At 46.1% G+C, this 17140-nt stretch overlaps 1 protein-coding gene across 3 annotated transcripts in view; it reads left to right on the top strand.

Annotated features, from left to right (window-relative positions):
- The first annotated feature begins 6226 nt into the window (after nt 1-6226).
- The window catches only part of LOC139050693 (calmodulin), a 31412-nt gene continuing 20498 nt past the window's right edge, over nt 6227-17140 (top strand). Inside the window, exons 1-2 of one of the 3 annotated variants that reach the window (XM_070527313.1) lie at nt 6227-6262; nt 15211-15241. In XM_070527313.1, the coding sequence (XP_070383414.1) occupies nt 6242-6262; nt 15211-15241 (52 nt within the window). In that variant the 5' untranslated portion in view covers nt 6227-6241. Of the gene's footprint in view, nt 6263-8187; nt 8505-9674; nt 9765-15210; nt 15242-17140 lie in introns of those variants that run through there. The other 2 variants (XM_070527314.1, XM_070527312.1) reach the window with 2 other exon arrangements.

Below are 17140 nucleotides of genomic sequence, written 5' to 3' on the forward strand. Positions count from 1 at the left end.
TAATTTAGTCTCTCCCTCTGTATCTCTGTCTACTTACCTACCTACCTACCTGTCTGTCTGTCTGTCTGTCTGTATGTATGTATGTATGTATGTATGTATGTATGTATGTATGTATGTATGTATGTATGTATGTATGTATGTATGTATGTATGTATGTATGTATGTATGTATGTGTATGTATGTGTGTTTGCGTTTGTATGTGTACGTGCGTGCGTGCGTGTGTGTGAGTGTGTGTGTGTGAGTGTGTGTGTGTGTGTTTGTGTGTGTGTGTGTGTTTAGCATAGGTGTAATAGACTGCCATGCACTGAAGAGGGCTTCTTTCTGCATGCCGACCTCAAGGTGTGCCTACGTTTTTCTACTGCACGCCTGCGTTTTATATGCGTACGAACCATGATATACACCCAAATACATATCAGCGCGCGGAGCCCTCTGGTGTATATATATATATATATATATATATATATTCAAGGGATCGGCTCCCAGCATGGTGGGACATCATAGCGACGTCGCGCGTTTCGTCCATCTGTCGCGCTGTCATCTCGCAGCTGTTGTTTGCAGCGCTCGGTGACACCGGACATATATACGCGTGGTTATAAATGCGTGTATATCGAGAGACAATGCGCAGCCAGCGGGTCCTTCCCTCCCCCATTTCTTTTCCTCTTTCTCTCCTTCTCTTTTTTCTTTACCTTTTCTTTCTCCGGCCACTACAATGTACACTATCCTGCGATTGCACGTACACTTCGACTATAGTAGGATACAACTTTAAAAAAAAACAGCAGTTGGCAACCAAGGCACACGGACCGCGCGGGGTTGTTACTCCGTCAGCCAATCACAGACGCAAACAAAATCGTCGTCATGCGACCATTTCAAAACGGCGTCGTATACTTGAGCTTGATACTTCCAGAGCGTCTGCTGTTCTTGAAGAGTATTTTCATCCAGAGATGAGGTGTGCAACAGACATGGACAAAATGTATGGAGTGTGAGCGTTTCACTCTTCAAAAGTCTGCGGTACAGTTCGTTGCACTTCTGACCCCGTTTTACCTATGAAACTTCACTGCCAACGGAAGTGAAACTTGACAACAGATAGTTGCAGCTAAGCAAGCGTTTTATTTCAGTTCAATAAACAGTTAGGCTTTCACCGTTCCACTGTAATATACGAATGAAAAGGTACAAAATTACGCGCTTATAATTTTATTTTTGTCGTTACCGTCTTGTTTAGGTAAGAGGGAAAGTTTGAAGTACGAACTATTTGCAGTCTCGCGGAGGAACAGTGGCTGGTGGTTATGAGGGTGTGGGCGGGGCTCCACTACAGACTTCAGTTGTATCCGACTGCAATTCAGAAGTAACAAATTAAGTACAACTACATCAATTCGAAAAGTATAGACAGTAAGCACGATCTCGTTTTTATATCAATTTTTTTCGTAACTAAAAAAGTTGGTTGCTGGAATGGTTTCATTTGTGACCGATATGCGGCGCCATAGTGCCTAGAAGCGCTGCTATACGGGTCGTGACGATGATGATCCATTTCAGTTATGCCCTTTATATATCGCGCAGACATTTTGGAAATGTCGTCGCCAAGTGAACTTTAAAATAATATGTTTAAGAACTTCAGCTGCGGTGGTGATGGTGATAATTATGATGATTGCTAATGGCAATCGCTATTAATCTAGGTGAATACAAATTGGCAGCAATCCTACATGTGGTAATTACGTTTTACTACATCTGAAATCTAACATACATGCCTCCTTGCATTACCTTGTTAAGTTACCTATGACGACACCGTCCCCACCTCTTCTCTATTCTTTTTCATCGTGACCCCAGTCGTCTTGCTGGACCAGTTAACGCTCCCACCAGATTGAAACAGATAGTACTAGAAATGCGTTTTTAAGTTGAAATATAAATAAATCGTAGCGCTCGTGGAAAGTTACGGAATTGATGAGCCACCTATCGGGGGCACGTATAGCTATTCCGGCAATAAAACTTTTTGTTTAAAAAGATGAAAGCATTTCATTATGCTGTGCATATCTGTAAAAACGGCACCGTGATCCTGTACATAACCTCCGCATTATAAAAAAAAAATTGTTACTTCTGCAATACCGGGCACGCGTATCTATAGAAACAAAACCACAGCTGCGAATCTCCTCCCTCTCACTTCTTCTCTTTATATTTTCATCTCTGCCACGATAATGTCCCGCGCGTACGTAGTATATAATGCTCATAAAGGCTTATCTCTCGAGGCAGGCTAAATTTATCCCTCGCTCGCATTCTTGGCACGCCCGCGGCAACGTTGTTATCTCGGAAACAATGAGCGCGCTCAATCCGACTCATGCTTTGCGTGCGCTTGGACTCGGTCGGGGAACGAAAGTGCAACGACCTACACATTTGTGCAACGCGTCCATTTGAGCACACTCGATGAATCAAGAGTATCAGCAAGGGTGAGCAAGCATCGAATAGGTTTCAACGAGTCGCGAAAGCACTCATAAGCGCGAACGAACTTACAGGCACCGACATATCTAACGAGAACACGCCCCTGCGGTTGTTTCCTCGCTTCGGGTATACTGAACAGATAACGAGGTACAGTAGTCAATACATACTAGACGGGTATAGAACGCTATGCACGATGAAGAGATATCGTATTTGGAGTTAACAGAATGTTCGCAATATTAGTTTCGTTTTAAATTGGATCTTTTACCGACAGGTTTTAAGTGTGTCGCGTTTACGTCTTTTTGGTCATGGTTCGCGTGTGTGTTTGATATACAGTTATCCGTAGCTTTAGAGCAAAAAAAAAATATTTGTTAGTCGCCGCTTATCCCTCTTATAGTCCTGTCGTTGGTCTGGCTTCGGCACTGTGAAGTTTGCATCGTGGATAATCAACTCGCTCAGTCTCACCCCTTGACGCTTGCAATGCACGTCATCTTTGCTGTGGGCAGGTTTCGGGGCTTGAGTTTTGGCCCTCACTCTATACTTGGAACAGTTTTATTTCATGCACGGATTCGTGGAATAAATGCCATCACGGTTAGTCGTAACAAAGCCGACATTTTCGACTTGTCATTTCTTACTTTAAGGGAAAGCTCCAAACACCGTAACCACGGAAAAAAAAACAGAGAAAACACTGGCAATTATCAAAGCATCCTAAGTATTTTCCTATAATACTTATTTCTCCGAGCCACAGTGTCTGTTTCGGTGCCCATGCATGATAGAGATACAAGTGATCCTGTTGGCTGCGCCATGTGAAAATAGCCAATAGGCAAATAGTCAGACAGTCAATAAAAAATAAAATGAAGGGGCATTCGGCAAATGAACGAAAGGAAACATCCAGGTATACTTCTGCGGAAAAAAAGTGGGTCCAAGTAAAAAAAAACATACAGCAAAATTTGTGACGTACTGCTCGAGGACATCACCGGTGCCGCAGTTTTGCCTCTCAGCTCCGCAAGAAGACCACCCTTGCTATTTCTGCTAAACAAATGCAAAGTTTCAGGTAACTGTAATCTGGCCTCCGTGTTTTGTAACGATCCACTTCATTTTCTGTTCTTATCATTTACGGCGCCTGGTGGCCGATGCTGGCGACAGCAGTGGCGTGACCTAGTCCAAGCCAATGAAGAAAAGAATAGAAAACAAAATGTATCGTTAGAAAAATACTACCTCTGTTACATCAGTATTTTGTAATGATCCAGACCGTTGTTTTTATCACCCATTACACCTGGTCGTTGACCCCGGTGATGACAGAGCCCTCGAGTGGGCAGTTGCGCGGCAGTTTTGTTTGTATTCGCGGGCTTCTTTCATGCTCGAAAAAAAAAACACTTTTATGTAGCACGCATTGAGTAACAGAAACCTGCATCAGTATTTTTTCATGTTGCTCTACAATTTTCTCATAGACACTTTTCATCTAAATATAACATTCGAGAAGTTGATTAATTAATTAACACTAAATATCGAATTAGGTGGAGTGCAGAAAATACTCTGCGTATCTCCGAGTGACGGCAAACAACTTTACTATGGTTCTGTTCAGCTACATGGCATATGCATATTTTTAAATCTTGGTGCATTATAGTTGGGGCACCCTGTTATACGCACATGACTTTGAAGGATGAATAGCGTCAAAGTGTCTGTGTTGTTGGTTCTAATAGCATTATTGTACATATAAATTAACCTGAATGCATAAAGTTCGGTCACACTGATGACGTTAAACTGGGAAAAATAATTCGGTATGGGCATGCCATGGCATGTTCGAAACTAACCTTATCGTGTGTTTCTGAACAACAAGAATTTGGTATGTGTAGTGTTTTGTACTTGTGCCCCAGTTAGTGTGACAGTAGTCAAGCACTAGGATTAAAAACGCTCTATACATTAACAACTTCATTGTTGTTGGTGGAACAAAAGAACACTTCGTTCATTATCGATCGTACGTTGTTAGTTGGCGCGTCCCAATTAAGTCATTCCGAGAAGGCTACTCTGAGACATATTATGCTACGTACCACTTCTGTACGGTCGTCCCCATACTTGAGCCTGATGTCTTCTACAACTTCGTGTTTCGTTTTCTTTTCTTGCTCGAAGAATTACGGCTTTGGTTTTGTTTGTCTTAACCTTTAGGTAATTATTCTGCAACCATCGACACATGTATGGCAAAAAAAGGTAATTTTTTTTACAGGGTAAATCGTTTTCACGTCTGGAAGTAACGAGCATAGTAATGTCATGGGCGCAGGCCATAAGGTTCACCGGTGACTTAGTGTAGAATATATAATTTAACTTAGCTGAAAAGAACAGAATGCCTAAGATGCTTCCTTGCAGTGCACCTGACTGAAGACATCAGACAAAGTATCATTGTGCGCTACAAACTGTTTGGGATGTTGAATGTACAAGCTTGTTAACTCTACCTCGAAACCCTAGGGGGAAAAAATGCTGGCCCGCCTCCAGAGCGCCCTGAATAACTTACTATGCAGCTTTTCTATGAACTAGTTTCGGTTTCGTTTCCCAGGAGGTGCATACGAAGCGGAAGGTCGTGCACTCTACGGCCCGATGTAGCAGCATAGCAGACGACCGAGCGAGTGGCAGAACGTCGGGATGCCACGCTTCCACGTGACTAATTTTTATGTTGGGACGTCACGGAACGTGCACTTCCCGGGAAAGGAAACCGAAACTGTACGTGGAAAAACAAACCTATAACGATATAGACTCCACATAATTTGACCTCGGTTAATTCGACTCTTCGCTTGATTCGAACGAGCAGTAACGTCCCGCTGAGAAGCTATACGTTGTTCTGGAAGAGAAAAACTCGTTTATTTCGAACGCGAAAGCATGCTTGCTCGGTTAATGGTTAATTCAACCTTCACTGACGTCTCCTAGTGCGCGCATCGGTTACGAAAGGTTCGAAAACAAAATAAATTCAGCCGATGACGCTACTGTTTCCTTAGATGCGAAGCTCTTGTATTTTTTTTTTGTGTGTGACCTACGCTTCATCTGCCCACGCATTCGTTCGTCCTAGCTTGTTTCATGCCGTGTCACGCTGAGGCTGCGTTTGAACGTAATCATGTCGCTTTTCTGCCACGCTGATTGATGCGCCTTTCAAGAACAAGAAACAAAATAAATTAGATGCTTCAAGTAATAAAAATTTTTGAATGCGTTCATTTTGCCACCGCTTGTTAGTTTTACCGTTCGGATAATTCGACCAAAGCTTGCGGCCCTGCCAGGGACGAATTAACGGGAACCGTCTGCGCAGTAAGTTATTTAGGCTTGCCAGTATTGCTTAGGAGGGTTTCGAAATCTAGGAGACTCATTTAAAGGAAAAAAAAATAATAAGTCGAACAGTGTCTTGCGACACGTGTCAGCAATGCTTTAGTGCTACTCAGTTATTGCTAGTGCAAAGGCGTCAGAAACCGCATAATCAGGAATTTTTAGTAGTTTTCTTACGTCATTTTTCCTCGACGAGAATAGCATGAAACAAACACATTTCCGATGCTTTGTGGTTCAAGAAACCACCACAAGATGTTGCTACCGGCACTACTGCTACCGTCCATGCACCCGCTGTCCCGGCATTACAAGTTATGTGTTACTTAATTCATACAGCTGTGTCTGGCAATGGCGTATCTTTAGATGGCAGCTCTTAGGCGCCCGTTACTGCGTCGGCGTCATCCCTTGGCGTCATCGTAACCGAGCGAACGTTGAATGAACGAACGCGGATGAAAGACGACGATAGCGAAGAGAGCGCCAGTAGGAAAGTGGAGGAAGACGATGCAGCGGGACCATGAGGCGGAAAGCGGAGGAGGTGAGTGTACCGGAACCACGAAGGGGAAAGCGGAGGAAGCTATGGCGAAAGCGTGAGAAGCCTAGTACCGCGCAAGACGGGCTTTGCAGCGACGATGGCTACGAGATGGCGTTAGAGTAGCGCGTGTCGTCTGTATGGAAACAAAGTGCTGCGTGAGCGGAGGTCTGTCCGCGGCTGCTGCTGTGAATCGCGCCCACGCGTCACCCACGCGCTGCCTCATGCAGTCTCCCGATTAGCGAGGCAATCCCGCCACACTTCGCTCCGTTTGCAAACGTGCAGCACGAGATAGATTCTCCGCATCGGCCAATATATCGCGAAATGAAAACACCTATAGAGCTGCGCTCAAATTTCGCGTTAAGGGGTATCGTAATCGTCGGTGACTTTTTTCCCTCAGTTTCGGTATCAAAAACGAACATTCTTGCGAGCTTTCGTGAGGCTTGTGCTCGCATTTCAAGCGTCAGAATTTGCATGGAGGCTCCACTGTATCTGCACTGACTTAATGTTTTATACGCGGTCCGAAATTTCGTTGGCATGGGTGCAGTCAGGGAAACCAACGATGCCGCAGCGCTTTGTACAATACGTAAATAGTTCCTATTCCTTCTACCCTTTCCCTTCCCCCCTTATACCCAACCCCACTACAGCAACCAATTACTAATTTATTAAACACCAATTACTACAACTTCCCCGCAAATCTTTCAATGTCGTTATTCTGAGGCACGTAGAACGAAGCACTTCTCGACTTTTGACTCTATTGTCGGTAAACCCAAGGCACCCCCCAAAATAATGCACAACAAGCATGCCTGACTCACCTGAAGTGTGACATAGCCTTTACTAGCACATTTGGCGCCAAGCCTCCGTTGTTGTTTTGCCGAAAATAGACACTCATCTAACAAAAACTACAAAGAGATAACAGTAGCCGAGATTCGGGCAGCTATACGCAACATTTTACACTTCGTAGTCCTTACACGGCGTATAAATAAGGCTGCAATACCAATATGTATTTCGTTGAGAAACTGCGCGGCTGATGAGAAAGAATCTCATACGATTTTGCGGGCAGGTATATACAAACAGGCAAGCTGCAGTTCAAACCTTGTTGTTTTGGAAATACGCTCGGGGCGTAACTTGTTTACTGGCCAGGGGATGTCACCAAACAAGGCACTCACACGAGCGCGAAATAAGCTCTCAAAGAAGCTGTTGCTTGTAGCAATACTTTATTTTATGCTCCAGCGAGAGCATCATATGCCACGTCGCGAGTTGTTTGCGCGCGGCTGACAGGAAACTGCGCTCATAATGCATACAAAGAGCGCCGCTTACGGTTCACTAAAATGCCAAAAGCCAACCCTCGATGGCCTCTGTTGTCAGTCTCAAACGTACTACACATCGTGGTTAATGCAACCCGCATGCAAAGTACGTGTATTCTGGGAGGGGCAACACAACAGAAAATGAAACGGAAAATACAATAACGCCTTTCCGGTAAGTAGCACTATGTTTTGGTATACGAAAAAGCACGAATAGGGTTCGAGCAAAAACCAAATTCACCACGACTGCTAGGCGCAGTCAGCTGACGTATGGCGTCCCATCACAGCAGACGACAGCGCGCTGCGCACCAGCGCCAAATCCACAGGTCGAAACCACGCACAAATCCGGACAAAAAAGAAAACGAACGCTAGCTTAATCTCCAGCCTTTCATGTCCGCCGCTGCGGAGTGGTCCAGGTGAAGGTTATCAGAGTGACGTGGGATCGAAATCGCACATTTTCCGCATCCAAATCAGGCAGAGATGGTCTTGATTTCTCCGGCGACGCAGAGCAGACGAACACTCCTGCAGCTCGCGGCGACGCATTGCAGGTGAACGCTGACCAATCAACGCGCACAGCAGCAGCCTCTAGCGAGCGCTGTCAACCGGATTGACCGCAGCACCGTAACCATCCCCTCCAAAAATTAGTTCGTCAAACTGGCGGCAAACAACGTTTCAAAACGTGGTGGTGCTTTCTTTAAACTCCACTAGAATATTAACTACGAGGTGTAAGTGTTTTGGGCTGCACGCTATCAGGCGCAGTTTTGGTTCTCTGCAAAGTGACATTGCAGGGAGGTGTGTTGCTGCGGAGCGATACGTTGGAAACGAGAGCCGCGTGTGGCCGATAGGTTTTCGCTTTAGTGTGTCCGCCGTTTGTCGAATCGAGTGTGCCCAAGCCGGATACCCGTTTGCGAGCTAGTCTCCGAAATCCACATTCATCCGCAATGGTAAGCCCATTCTTGTACTCAAACAAGCTTTTTCGACCCTCCCAGATCTATTGGCAACGTCGACGCGACTGTATTTCTTGTCTTCAAGGCTCATGCGGGCATCTGCGACTTTGGTGTTTCCGTCCCCCCCCATCCGCCCTCCCTCTTCGAATACGCCACTACGGTGCCGCAGACCCAATGATGACAGCATCGGCGTTCGCGCCTGCGATTGCTGAACAACGGTGCACAGTTCGCCAACGGTGATGGGCTGGTCAGGCGCCACTGCACGGCGAAGCTTGAATTCGAAGCGCGTGCGCAACCTCCGAAAAAAAGATTTGCCGATCCGCTCTCTTGCTGTTTCTTGCGCTAATTTCCGGGGAGGGTGCAAGAAGGGGTGTGGAAGGAAAGCAAGAGAGATGTGCAGTCAGTGACACCGTTGGGAGCTACCAGCCGCGCAGATCTGCACTGTTTGTCCCTCTTGTTTTGTGCGCGTTTCTGTTTTGGAGGCGGTCGGCGATGCGTGTTCGGCGGCGTAACTGTGCGAGCCAGCACCCCAGCCGCAGTGCGCCGTCGACCCATTAGGCTTACTTCGAATGCCGGGTGAGCGAAAACAAACCACCAAGCCACTGCGGCGAGCTAAACGGTGCAGTTCCAAATTGCCCGCGAGCGGTGCCTGTGTTCGACGCCGACCCTCGAGACTGTACTGCGATCGCGAGCCTCCGTGACTTCGGTTACGTGCGAAGTCCGCGCCCTGCGTGTGATCGAGTTTGCTTCCCCCGGTTGCGGGAAAAAAAAAAAATATCGCCCGACCGGCTTGCGTAGCATTGCGCAAATAGCAGCCGGCTAAACCGATTAGAGCCGTTTTATTTTCTGCACCACCCGAGAAAGGTCGATTCTCCAAAGTCCGCAGCCTCTGGGTGCTTGCTGCATGGTGTATTTCATGAATGAAATTAACACCGACGCTGCGGACGCGTTCAGTTCCGCAGGATGGCTCTTTTTGCTATCCTCGGCAACCCTCCCCTCCGGCGACCGCGTTTCTACGCCTTCCGCATCTTAGTGTAGTTCGTTGCGCGGAAGGATACTAAAAAAAAAAAAACGAACGACCGCGGTGAGTTCTACAGGAGCAGACGACGCGCGGTGGGATGTTTTAAACGCAGCTTGTTTATTTCGGGGCGGCTTCTACGTGTTCCTGCGCGCAAATGCGCCATGCTGCTCAACTTGGCGGGTGACGTTCGTATTGCAAGCATTGGGAGAAAAACCCGCTTGCACCGCCTTTCGACGGTAGGTGTGAGGAATGCGGCTACGCCCACTCGAGTTGGCTTATCACTGTAGCTTCGCGCGGTACGTAGGATGTGCGGTGAACTTGGTAGCGCGCCTATGTCGTCCCATAACTTGCGCCTTATCGAGCGTACTCTGCCGCTCATTCCAAGAATATTGAAGTGGCTTCTTAATGTCGTAGTCCGAACCAGAACTGATAGCGAACTTGAAGTACTTCGTCCAGGATCTTCGCCTAAATTTCGCCTAGGGTTGTCTGCGTTGGTGACGGAATGCTGCTTCTAGATAAATGCGAAATATCACTTCGGGAAAGTAAACGTGTTGCTTTCAATGAAACGCCACCATTTCCAGGTGTATGGTTTAATGCACTACGTGTTCGCCGACAGTTGCGAAGTCGTCCGAATCCCACCTGTTTTGCCACATCCATGTCGTCCCTTCTGACGTCACCTCCAGCGCGTCATCTGCCTAAATTGACAATTACTGTGAAAGTTGGGCTCCACGTTTTCTTTTTCTTTTCTCAACAAATTTTGTCTTTCACTATATTTGCGTTGCCGCATATCATGTGACACTTGATTTCAGTGTTCCCGCGTGCAAGATAGTTGCCGGTTTCATTTTTTTTTAAACGCAGGCGCACAGACGCATTGCTGCTGTAAATGCTCCGCTAGGCGTCGCGGCGGCGCTCGCAGAATTCGCGCGCACGCGGTGGTATTGGGCTTGGCGAGATGTTGACCCCATCCTCTGCCTTGTCCGGCTGCGTCGCGGTCCTTTTGTTGGGATTGTTCTCTCCACCTTGGCGCGTGCAAGAGCTGTGACCGAAATCCTCTAAATAAAATGGACGGCGACCATAGTGCGCAGCAAGAGAGGAGGTGGAGGAAGAAAAAAAAAAAAAACGCTGGTGTACTCGCCGGCTACAAAAGGACGGCGCACTCTTTCACCTCGCGGAGTCGCAGCCTGCACGCGCGTTTGCACTCTCCGCCGCACTGCCCTTCTCACTCCTCCCTCTCCCCGGACGGACTCGCGGTGTTACTGTATTATTGCGCTGGCGCGGGCGCACTCGTTCGCGCCGCGGGATTTTCTAATTATAACCATTGTTCGCTCGCTCGCGCCGCAAGCACGGCCTAGCCTAGCACGCTAACCGGCTCGGCGACGCCCCCCTCCCGTGCACGGTCTCGGTTCGTCTGGTTTTTTTTTCGTCTGCTGGCGGCATTCTGAGATCCGTCGTCTGCTGCAGCGCCGGGTGTGTTTCTTTTCCGTCTGCCACTCCTGCTAAAAGGCCGTTATGCGGAATGGGGCGGGTGGATGGCCTGAGAAGTTGAATGCCAGCGCGTAGCGAGTATAGTGTCGCAGGCAAAGCCGCTTGATGGTCGAGGATCCAAGGCGCCACGTGGCGCCTCCATAGTATGCAGTGGTGATGTTCCGCCCAGTGGACACGATGGATTTCTTATAGTGCGTGTTGTGCACACTGAAGAAATGCTAGTTTTTCCTTTTACACTGGTATCAGGGGCATTTTGAGATACTCCTTGTCTGCTTTCTTTTCATCTGCCCCCTGAAGCCAAGCGTGGAAATAGGTGCCTTTGAATGGCTTCAGAAGAGTTCAATGTCCTCCAGGAATGTCCCTCGAATTCTTAACTTAGTAATATGCTTAACCCTTTCTTACTACGCGATGCCACATTGTCACACTAAGCCATCAAACAGCAACGTCCATTCCCTGCAACTCCGTCAGTCGATTTGAGAGGCCCTAGCATTGGGGGAGGCTAGTTGTTACTGCAGCATAAAAGTCCACACAAACACCTTCAGGAGTGGTGAGAAAGGCGTGTGCCCTGCAATACGTGCTCTGGGGCAACTTAAGGATTCAGCACAAACCTTCGCCCACAAAACAATACTACAGCTGTCCGCTTTGCCTTCAAAATGTAGTCGAGATTCTCGAGGACCAGTGCTTAGACAAGCACACAGAAAAGCGACGGCACGCACATCGTGCTAACTAGTTCAAGGCAAGGAACGCACTCATACAGTCGCTAGTCAGTGCAATGTGTGTGTCGCTCATTTCTGTGTGCTCGATCTAAGTGCTGGTCCTCCAGAATATGAACTATCTTAGGCACCCCAGTCCAGGTTTCTACCTTACTGAACCTCCAGAATGGTTTCCAAACGAGACCAGTGTTGAAAGTTCGTCTGCATTGTGCTGTTATGGAAACAACTGAACATAATTGGCTGGTGCATCTAGATTGAACAGGGTGTCCTTGACACTGCGTTCTTAGGTTGTTACCGACATATGTTTTCCTTCGCAGTTGATGAAATTTCACATTACGGGTGCCTAGTGTTTCTGGCTACACATTGCCAAGTTAAAGGAGTACTGACACATTTCTGACTCGTCATTCTTTCGTGTTAAAATCATGGTCAAGACTCTTTATACCCTTTGTGGCAAGCGTCGGAGTGCCCCCAAGTAATTTCCAATACTTGTCTCTGTGAACCAGTTTCGGTTGTGGTTCTCTGGAACTAGGGTGCATCAGCACACCATGGTACACTGGCCCACTCTTAATTGCCGTCACTGCAACTCTCACGCACAAACATAGCCAAAATAAATGTGCGCACATCAGAAATGTTAGTACAAAACTAAGATTTAGCATGTTCTCTATCCTTCATACTTGCCGAGTTGTTTTACGTGCAAGAAACAAGTTGTAGTTTCTGCATGAAGTTAGGCAGTCCTGCCAAGGCTGTAGTCTTTGCAAGTTGCTGCACTGTGTGCCCAAAACTAGCTCACAATTGGCAGTGCACTAGGCAACATGAGTGTTTCGGCTTCTCCGTGAAATATTAACACTTGCAGAATAGTGGGTCACTGGAGAGCAAGCAGTACAGCAGCAACAATGGTGGTAGTGATATCTTGTGAAGCAGTTGATCGGAGCACGCAAATGCAACTACAGCACTGGCTTACCATATTCTACTAAACTGCTGACGTAAAGCACTCGTAGAGACAGTAGTTAATATGCAGTCCTTTTATGATTGTCGTTCAACAAGCACTCCGACACGCGTCTTTTGGACGTGTTGTAGTTCCACAATGTGTCTGAAGATGTTGCTTCCAGCTTTGCAACTGCCTTTCATGGCTCCTATAATCTGCAATCTGAAGTTTTCAGACAAGCTTAAACTCTCGACATCCTCAGGACGTAATCACTTCAAGTTGTTTCTTATTGTCAACTAGTACATTGCGAGCGTGAAAACCCTTTTTCAGTTATTTATATTGCACAGTTGCTGAAAGCATCTTCATATATGTGGCCAAGGTCGCCATCCTCTTCGTGGACATCATGGTAAAACACTTTGTCTAAACGCACAACTCAAGACGTAGCAACATGCAGTGGGGGACCATGTTGACGCTTCATCCTGTATTTTCCTGTCGTTTTGCAGTATTTGGAATGGACTTCATGGGTGGCTTTCGTCGACTGTCTAGATTGTCAATTTTCTCAAGCGTCGACAATAATATCATGACCAAATCAATTCCATACATTTCTGCGGGCATCTGACCTAATTATATTCTCGATGAATATTTAAATGTTTCCAAGTTTTCTTTAGAAAGGATTAAAGGCAGTCTGCAATTTTGTTACAGGGAGGCAGTAGGGGTGTTCTCGGGAGTTTAACACAAAGACAATCCCAATGTCCACAAAGAGAAGGCATTCTCCAGTGTGCCATGCCTCATACCGGTCTCGCAACAGTCACGTGTGCAGCCGGGGGCTGGCCATCTGTGCAGCGGTTTTCATTTGGCCGTCCTTGGGGAGGGGACAGCTGCCTTTTGTTTCGGGAGAGCCTGTCGTACAGCTGCGCAAGAATTGAGAGCTTTTATTTGGTTTTTGTAGAGCTTGTTTTGCTTCGTAGGGTTCCTCCATATTTTAATCTTTCCATTATTTTTTCTACTTAGTTTCTGAGCACTGATTTGCTTAAAGTATGAGTCTGGTGAACTGCAGTTCATTCCAATCAGTTTTGTGTAGCTTAGGGCACTGCCATTTGTGTGAAGAAGGTATTGCTAGAACAATATTTAAAACCTGCTGCTAAGGTCTGCTAACCTTTGTAAACCCAGACTGTCAGTGAGAATTCAAGTCATTGTCAATAAGTAGATCAAGTATCTGTTACTAATAGCAACACCATCAGCAATACAAAGGCCTATCTAACATAAACTGCTTCCTCTGTTTTTGCATGGGACAGTGAAACCATTTTTTCTTGCCTTTTGGGAAACTACTCCACTTTTTGTAAAACAAGGTGTACTGAAAAAGTTGTCTGCAAAAGCAGTGATTGAAAAACGGCATGAAAGTTGGTAAACTCCTATGGAAATTTTTGAACTGTAACCCGTATTCACTGAAAGTGCATTTCTGCCTCTAAGCATGTATATCTACAAACATTTAAACGCTGGTCACAGCAACTGATCTAGTTTACTGAATATTTAATGCGAGTTTCAATAGGGTTCAAGACCCTGAACGGTTTTCTTTGTTCTGTTCAAAATTTTCATCATAAGTGCTTTCCTTATTTCACATGTTGGTGTTTGGCTAAAATAGTTGCAAGCGGCCAGTCATTTGTATGGTAAGCGTGCCTAAATAGAAATTGCATTCAACATGCATCCTGAGGCCAGATATGTGTGCACTTGTTTCCTCCAATTCTGTTCATTTATCACTGGTAGTAGTGAGTGGCCAATACTGGCAATAACAAAGGCTTGGCCTCATGCCAGGGGGTGATTATGGGCAAGAAGAATGTAATAATCGTTGCACAGTACAACCCCTGCTCAGGGGTAATTGTGTGCTTCGCAAATCTTGGATGTGTTGGCCTGTGCATGTTTGGGTGGGTAAGGGGTGGGTGGGTGAATGAGAATGTGTAGTCGTGAACATGTGCCCTGTGGTTTCCTTCCACGGCAAACCATGCTAAGGACGTCGCTGTGTTCTGCTTTCATCTGTTCCTGTTTACGTCTGCCTCAGGCAGGCTTTTGGCCATTTGCAAGCTTCAACCATTGTTTTGAATGGAACAAAGCAATTTGTGGCAGGACTCTTCGGTACTGTTCAGTGCCGGCATTGCCAATTGAAAGTAGGAAAATTCGAAAGCCAATTCTTCATAAACTGTTGAAAATCAAAATTTGACTCTGCCCCGCCCTCTCCTCCTCCCCCTTAGTAAGGGCTACATAAAATTCCAAAGTCAGGCTGTGATCACAAATATAATGAATGTGTACAATTTATTGCACCTTATACAGGATACCATTGAAGAGCAGACATTGGAAGGACAATTTTTTTCTTCTGTGTATAAATACTGATTGCCTAAATTTTTTTCCCTGGGCTTTTCAGTGCTTTACTTAGAGGCCATTCTCGAAGCGCATGCTGCTTTAGCCAATCAATCTTGAATGTCGTGCACATTGCGTTTGTATCTTTGCCCAATGCGAGACCTTACTACATATTGTGATCTTTTTTTCTTCGCTTTCTTCGTTCAGGCTGACCAACTCACAGAGGAACAGATTGCAGGTGAGTGCGAGTTGACCTATCAGACATACATCCACCATCACAAGGAGCAAGTGCTGTGCGGCATCGCTGAATAAATTGTCGCTAATTATTCAATTATATAAATTGTAGCGCAATCTAGGCCTTGAAGAAGCTTGTTCCAAAGTACAAGTTTGAGTACAGTGCTGTATGCATGGAGTATTTTCGCTCGGGCTGCGAGACGATGTGTGAAAGAGAGGTGTTTGGGAGAGGTAATAATTTGCAGCAGTCGCGATGTCTTTGCCTTTGTGCCGCTTCATCTAGGCACTTCTCCCATTAACCTGCTGTGGCAGCTCGGCACTGGCTAAGGCATACTGTTGCCGAGCATGTTGTCGCTGGTTCAATCCCTAGCCACAGTAGCTGCATATCAATGGAAGTGAAGGGGCAAAACTCTTGCACTTGCATTTAAGTGCACAACAAGTCCAGGTGGTGAAAATTTGGAGACCACCACGGTGCTTCTCGCAGGGCCACTGTTGCCTTAAAAGGCCTCTCGCCATGTTTGGGCATTGAAGACAGGAAAGCTTGGTGTGTAGATCACATGGTGACAATCCTGCCTGCAAAGTAGTGAATGGCTGCACAGTACGGACATGGCCGAAATTTCAAGTTCGCATGCCCTTCCTCTTGAGGGAACACCACTTTCCAGCCAGAGAGTCAAGTTCACTAAGGTTGAGGATTGGTCGAGTTGGCATTGCATTCTAAAACTGGCACAGCGCAACATAGAAAGGAGGAAACAAGCCAAGTCGGCCAGCTAAACGAACAGCGCTGACTGAATACACATTGTATTCTGATTGTATTCCAATTGAATACTCATTGAATACCGATTGAATACACATTGAGTTCGAAGTCAGCGCTCTGTTCCTTTATCTGGCCGGCTCGGCTTGTTCCTGCCTTTCTATGTTGCGCTGTACCAGTTTCAGAGAGTCAAGGTCACACATTCAAAGGCCTCTACAAAAGACGCGGTGCCTGCAATGTTATCGTTTATGACAAGTGACCTCTGTAGATTGACCAATGCAAAATGCACCATATTGCCATTGGGAGTGCGCCGTGCAGCAAAACAGTGAAAGTGCTGTAATGTGGTCCCTCGTCTCCAATATGGGAGAAGGCTGAGGAGAGATGGCTTGTGCATGCTATTCGAGGCAGGAGTTCAAGGAAGTTAATCTTGTCTCCTGGCAGCGTGGTATTTCAGTTACTTCTACGACCCCTGATAATGAAACAATTTGAAAATTGTTTGGTAAAATGCGGTCTAGACGGCACCCTATAACTTCCCATGTATCATTAAAACTCTCAATGGGGCCTAGTGAAGGGACCCTTTAAACATTAAACCCTGTGAGGGAAATCAGTTTCTCAATCTAAGCTGGGCATTGGGCAAGCCTATTTGTTAAAGTGCTAGATATGGCTCTAAATTGAAGAGCAAAGCAATGCTATCACAGTCCTCAGGTTATTGACCTATTAATCGGGGTGGAAGAAATGTGAAACTAGTTCAGTGGCACTTTCAAGCCAGAAAGCCTTTTTATTTTTTTCCTTTTGTCACCGATATCTCTTCTATAGCAGCCTAAACCGAAGGCATGGGAAGTCTCTCTTGAACCAATTTGCCGCTCAAGCATTTAGCAATGAGTAAGCATTTCTGGGCTTTCAGTTAGTTCTTTTCCCTGTTCACTTTTTCACCTTTCCTCATGACTGCCAACAAATATTAACCTTGGCATCTGGTCATAATAATATGCTCAAATAGCCTAAGCTTGAGTTTCAAACACTGCTTGTACTCTAACCGGTTTGTAACAATCATGCTAGCCACTCGTGATAAGGGAAAAAAAAGGTGAGTGTCTGCTAATGACACATTTCTTGAAAATGAGAAGTGTTACTATGGATCCGAGACACCAAACATGC

This window comes from Dermacentor albipictus, chromosome 10 (genome assembly GCF_038994185.2).
Source record: "Dermacentor albipictus isolate Rhodes 1998 colony chromosome 10, USDA_Dalb.pri_finalv2, whole genome shotgun sequence".
Classification (NCBI taxonomy): Eukaryota; Metazoa; Arthropoda; class Arachnida; order Ixodida; family Ixodidae; genus Dermacentor; species Dermacentor albipictus.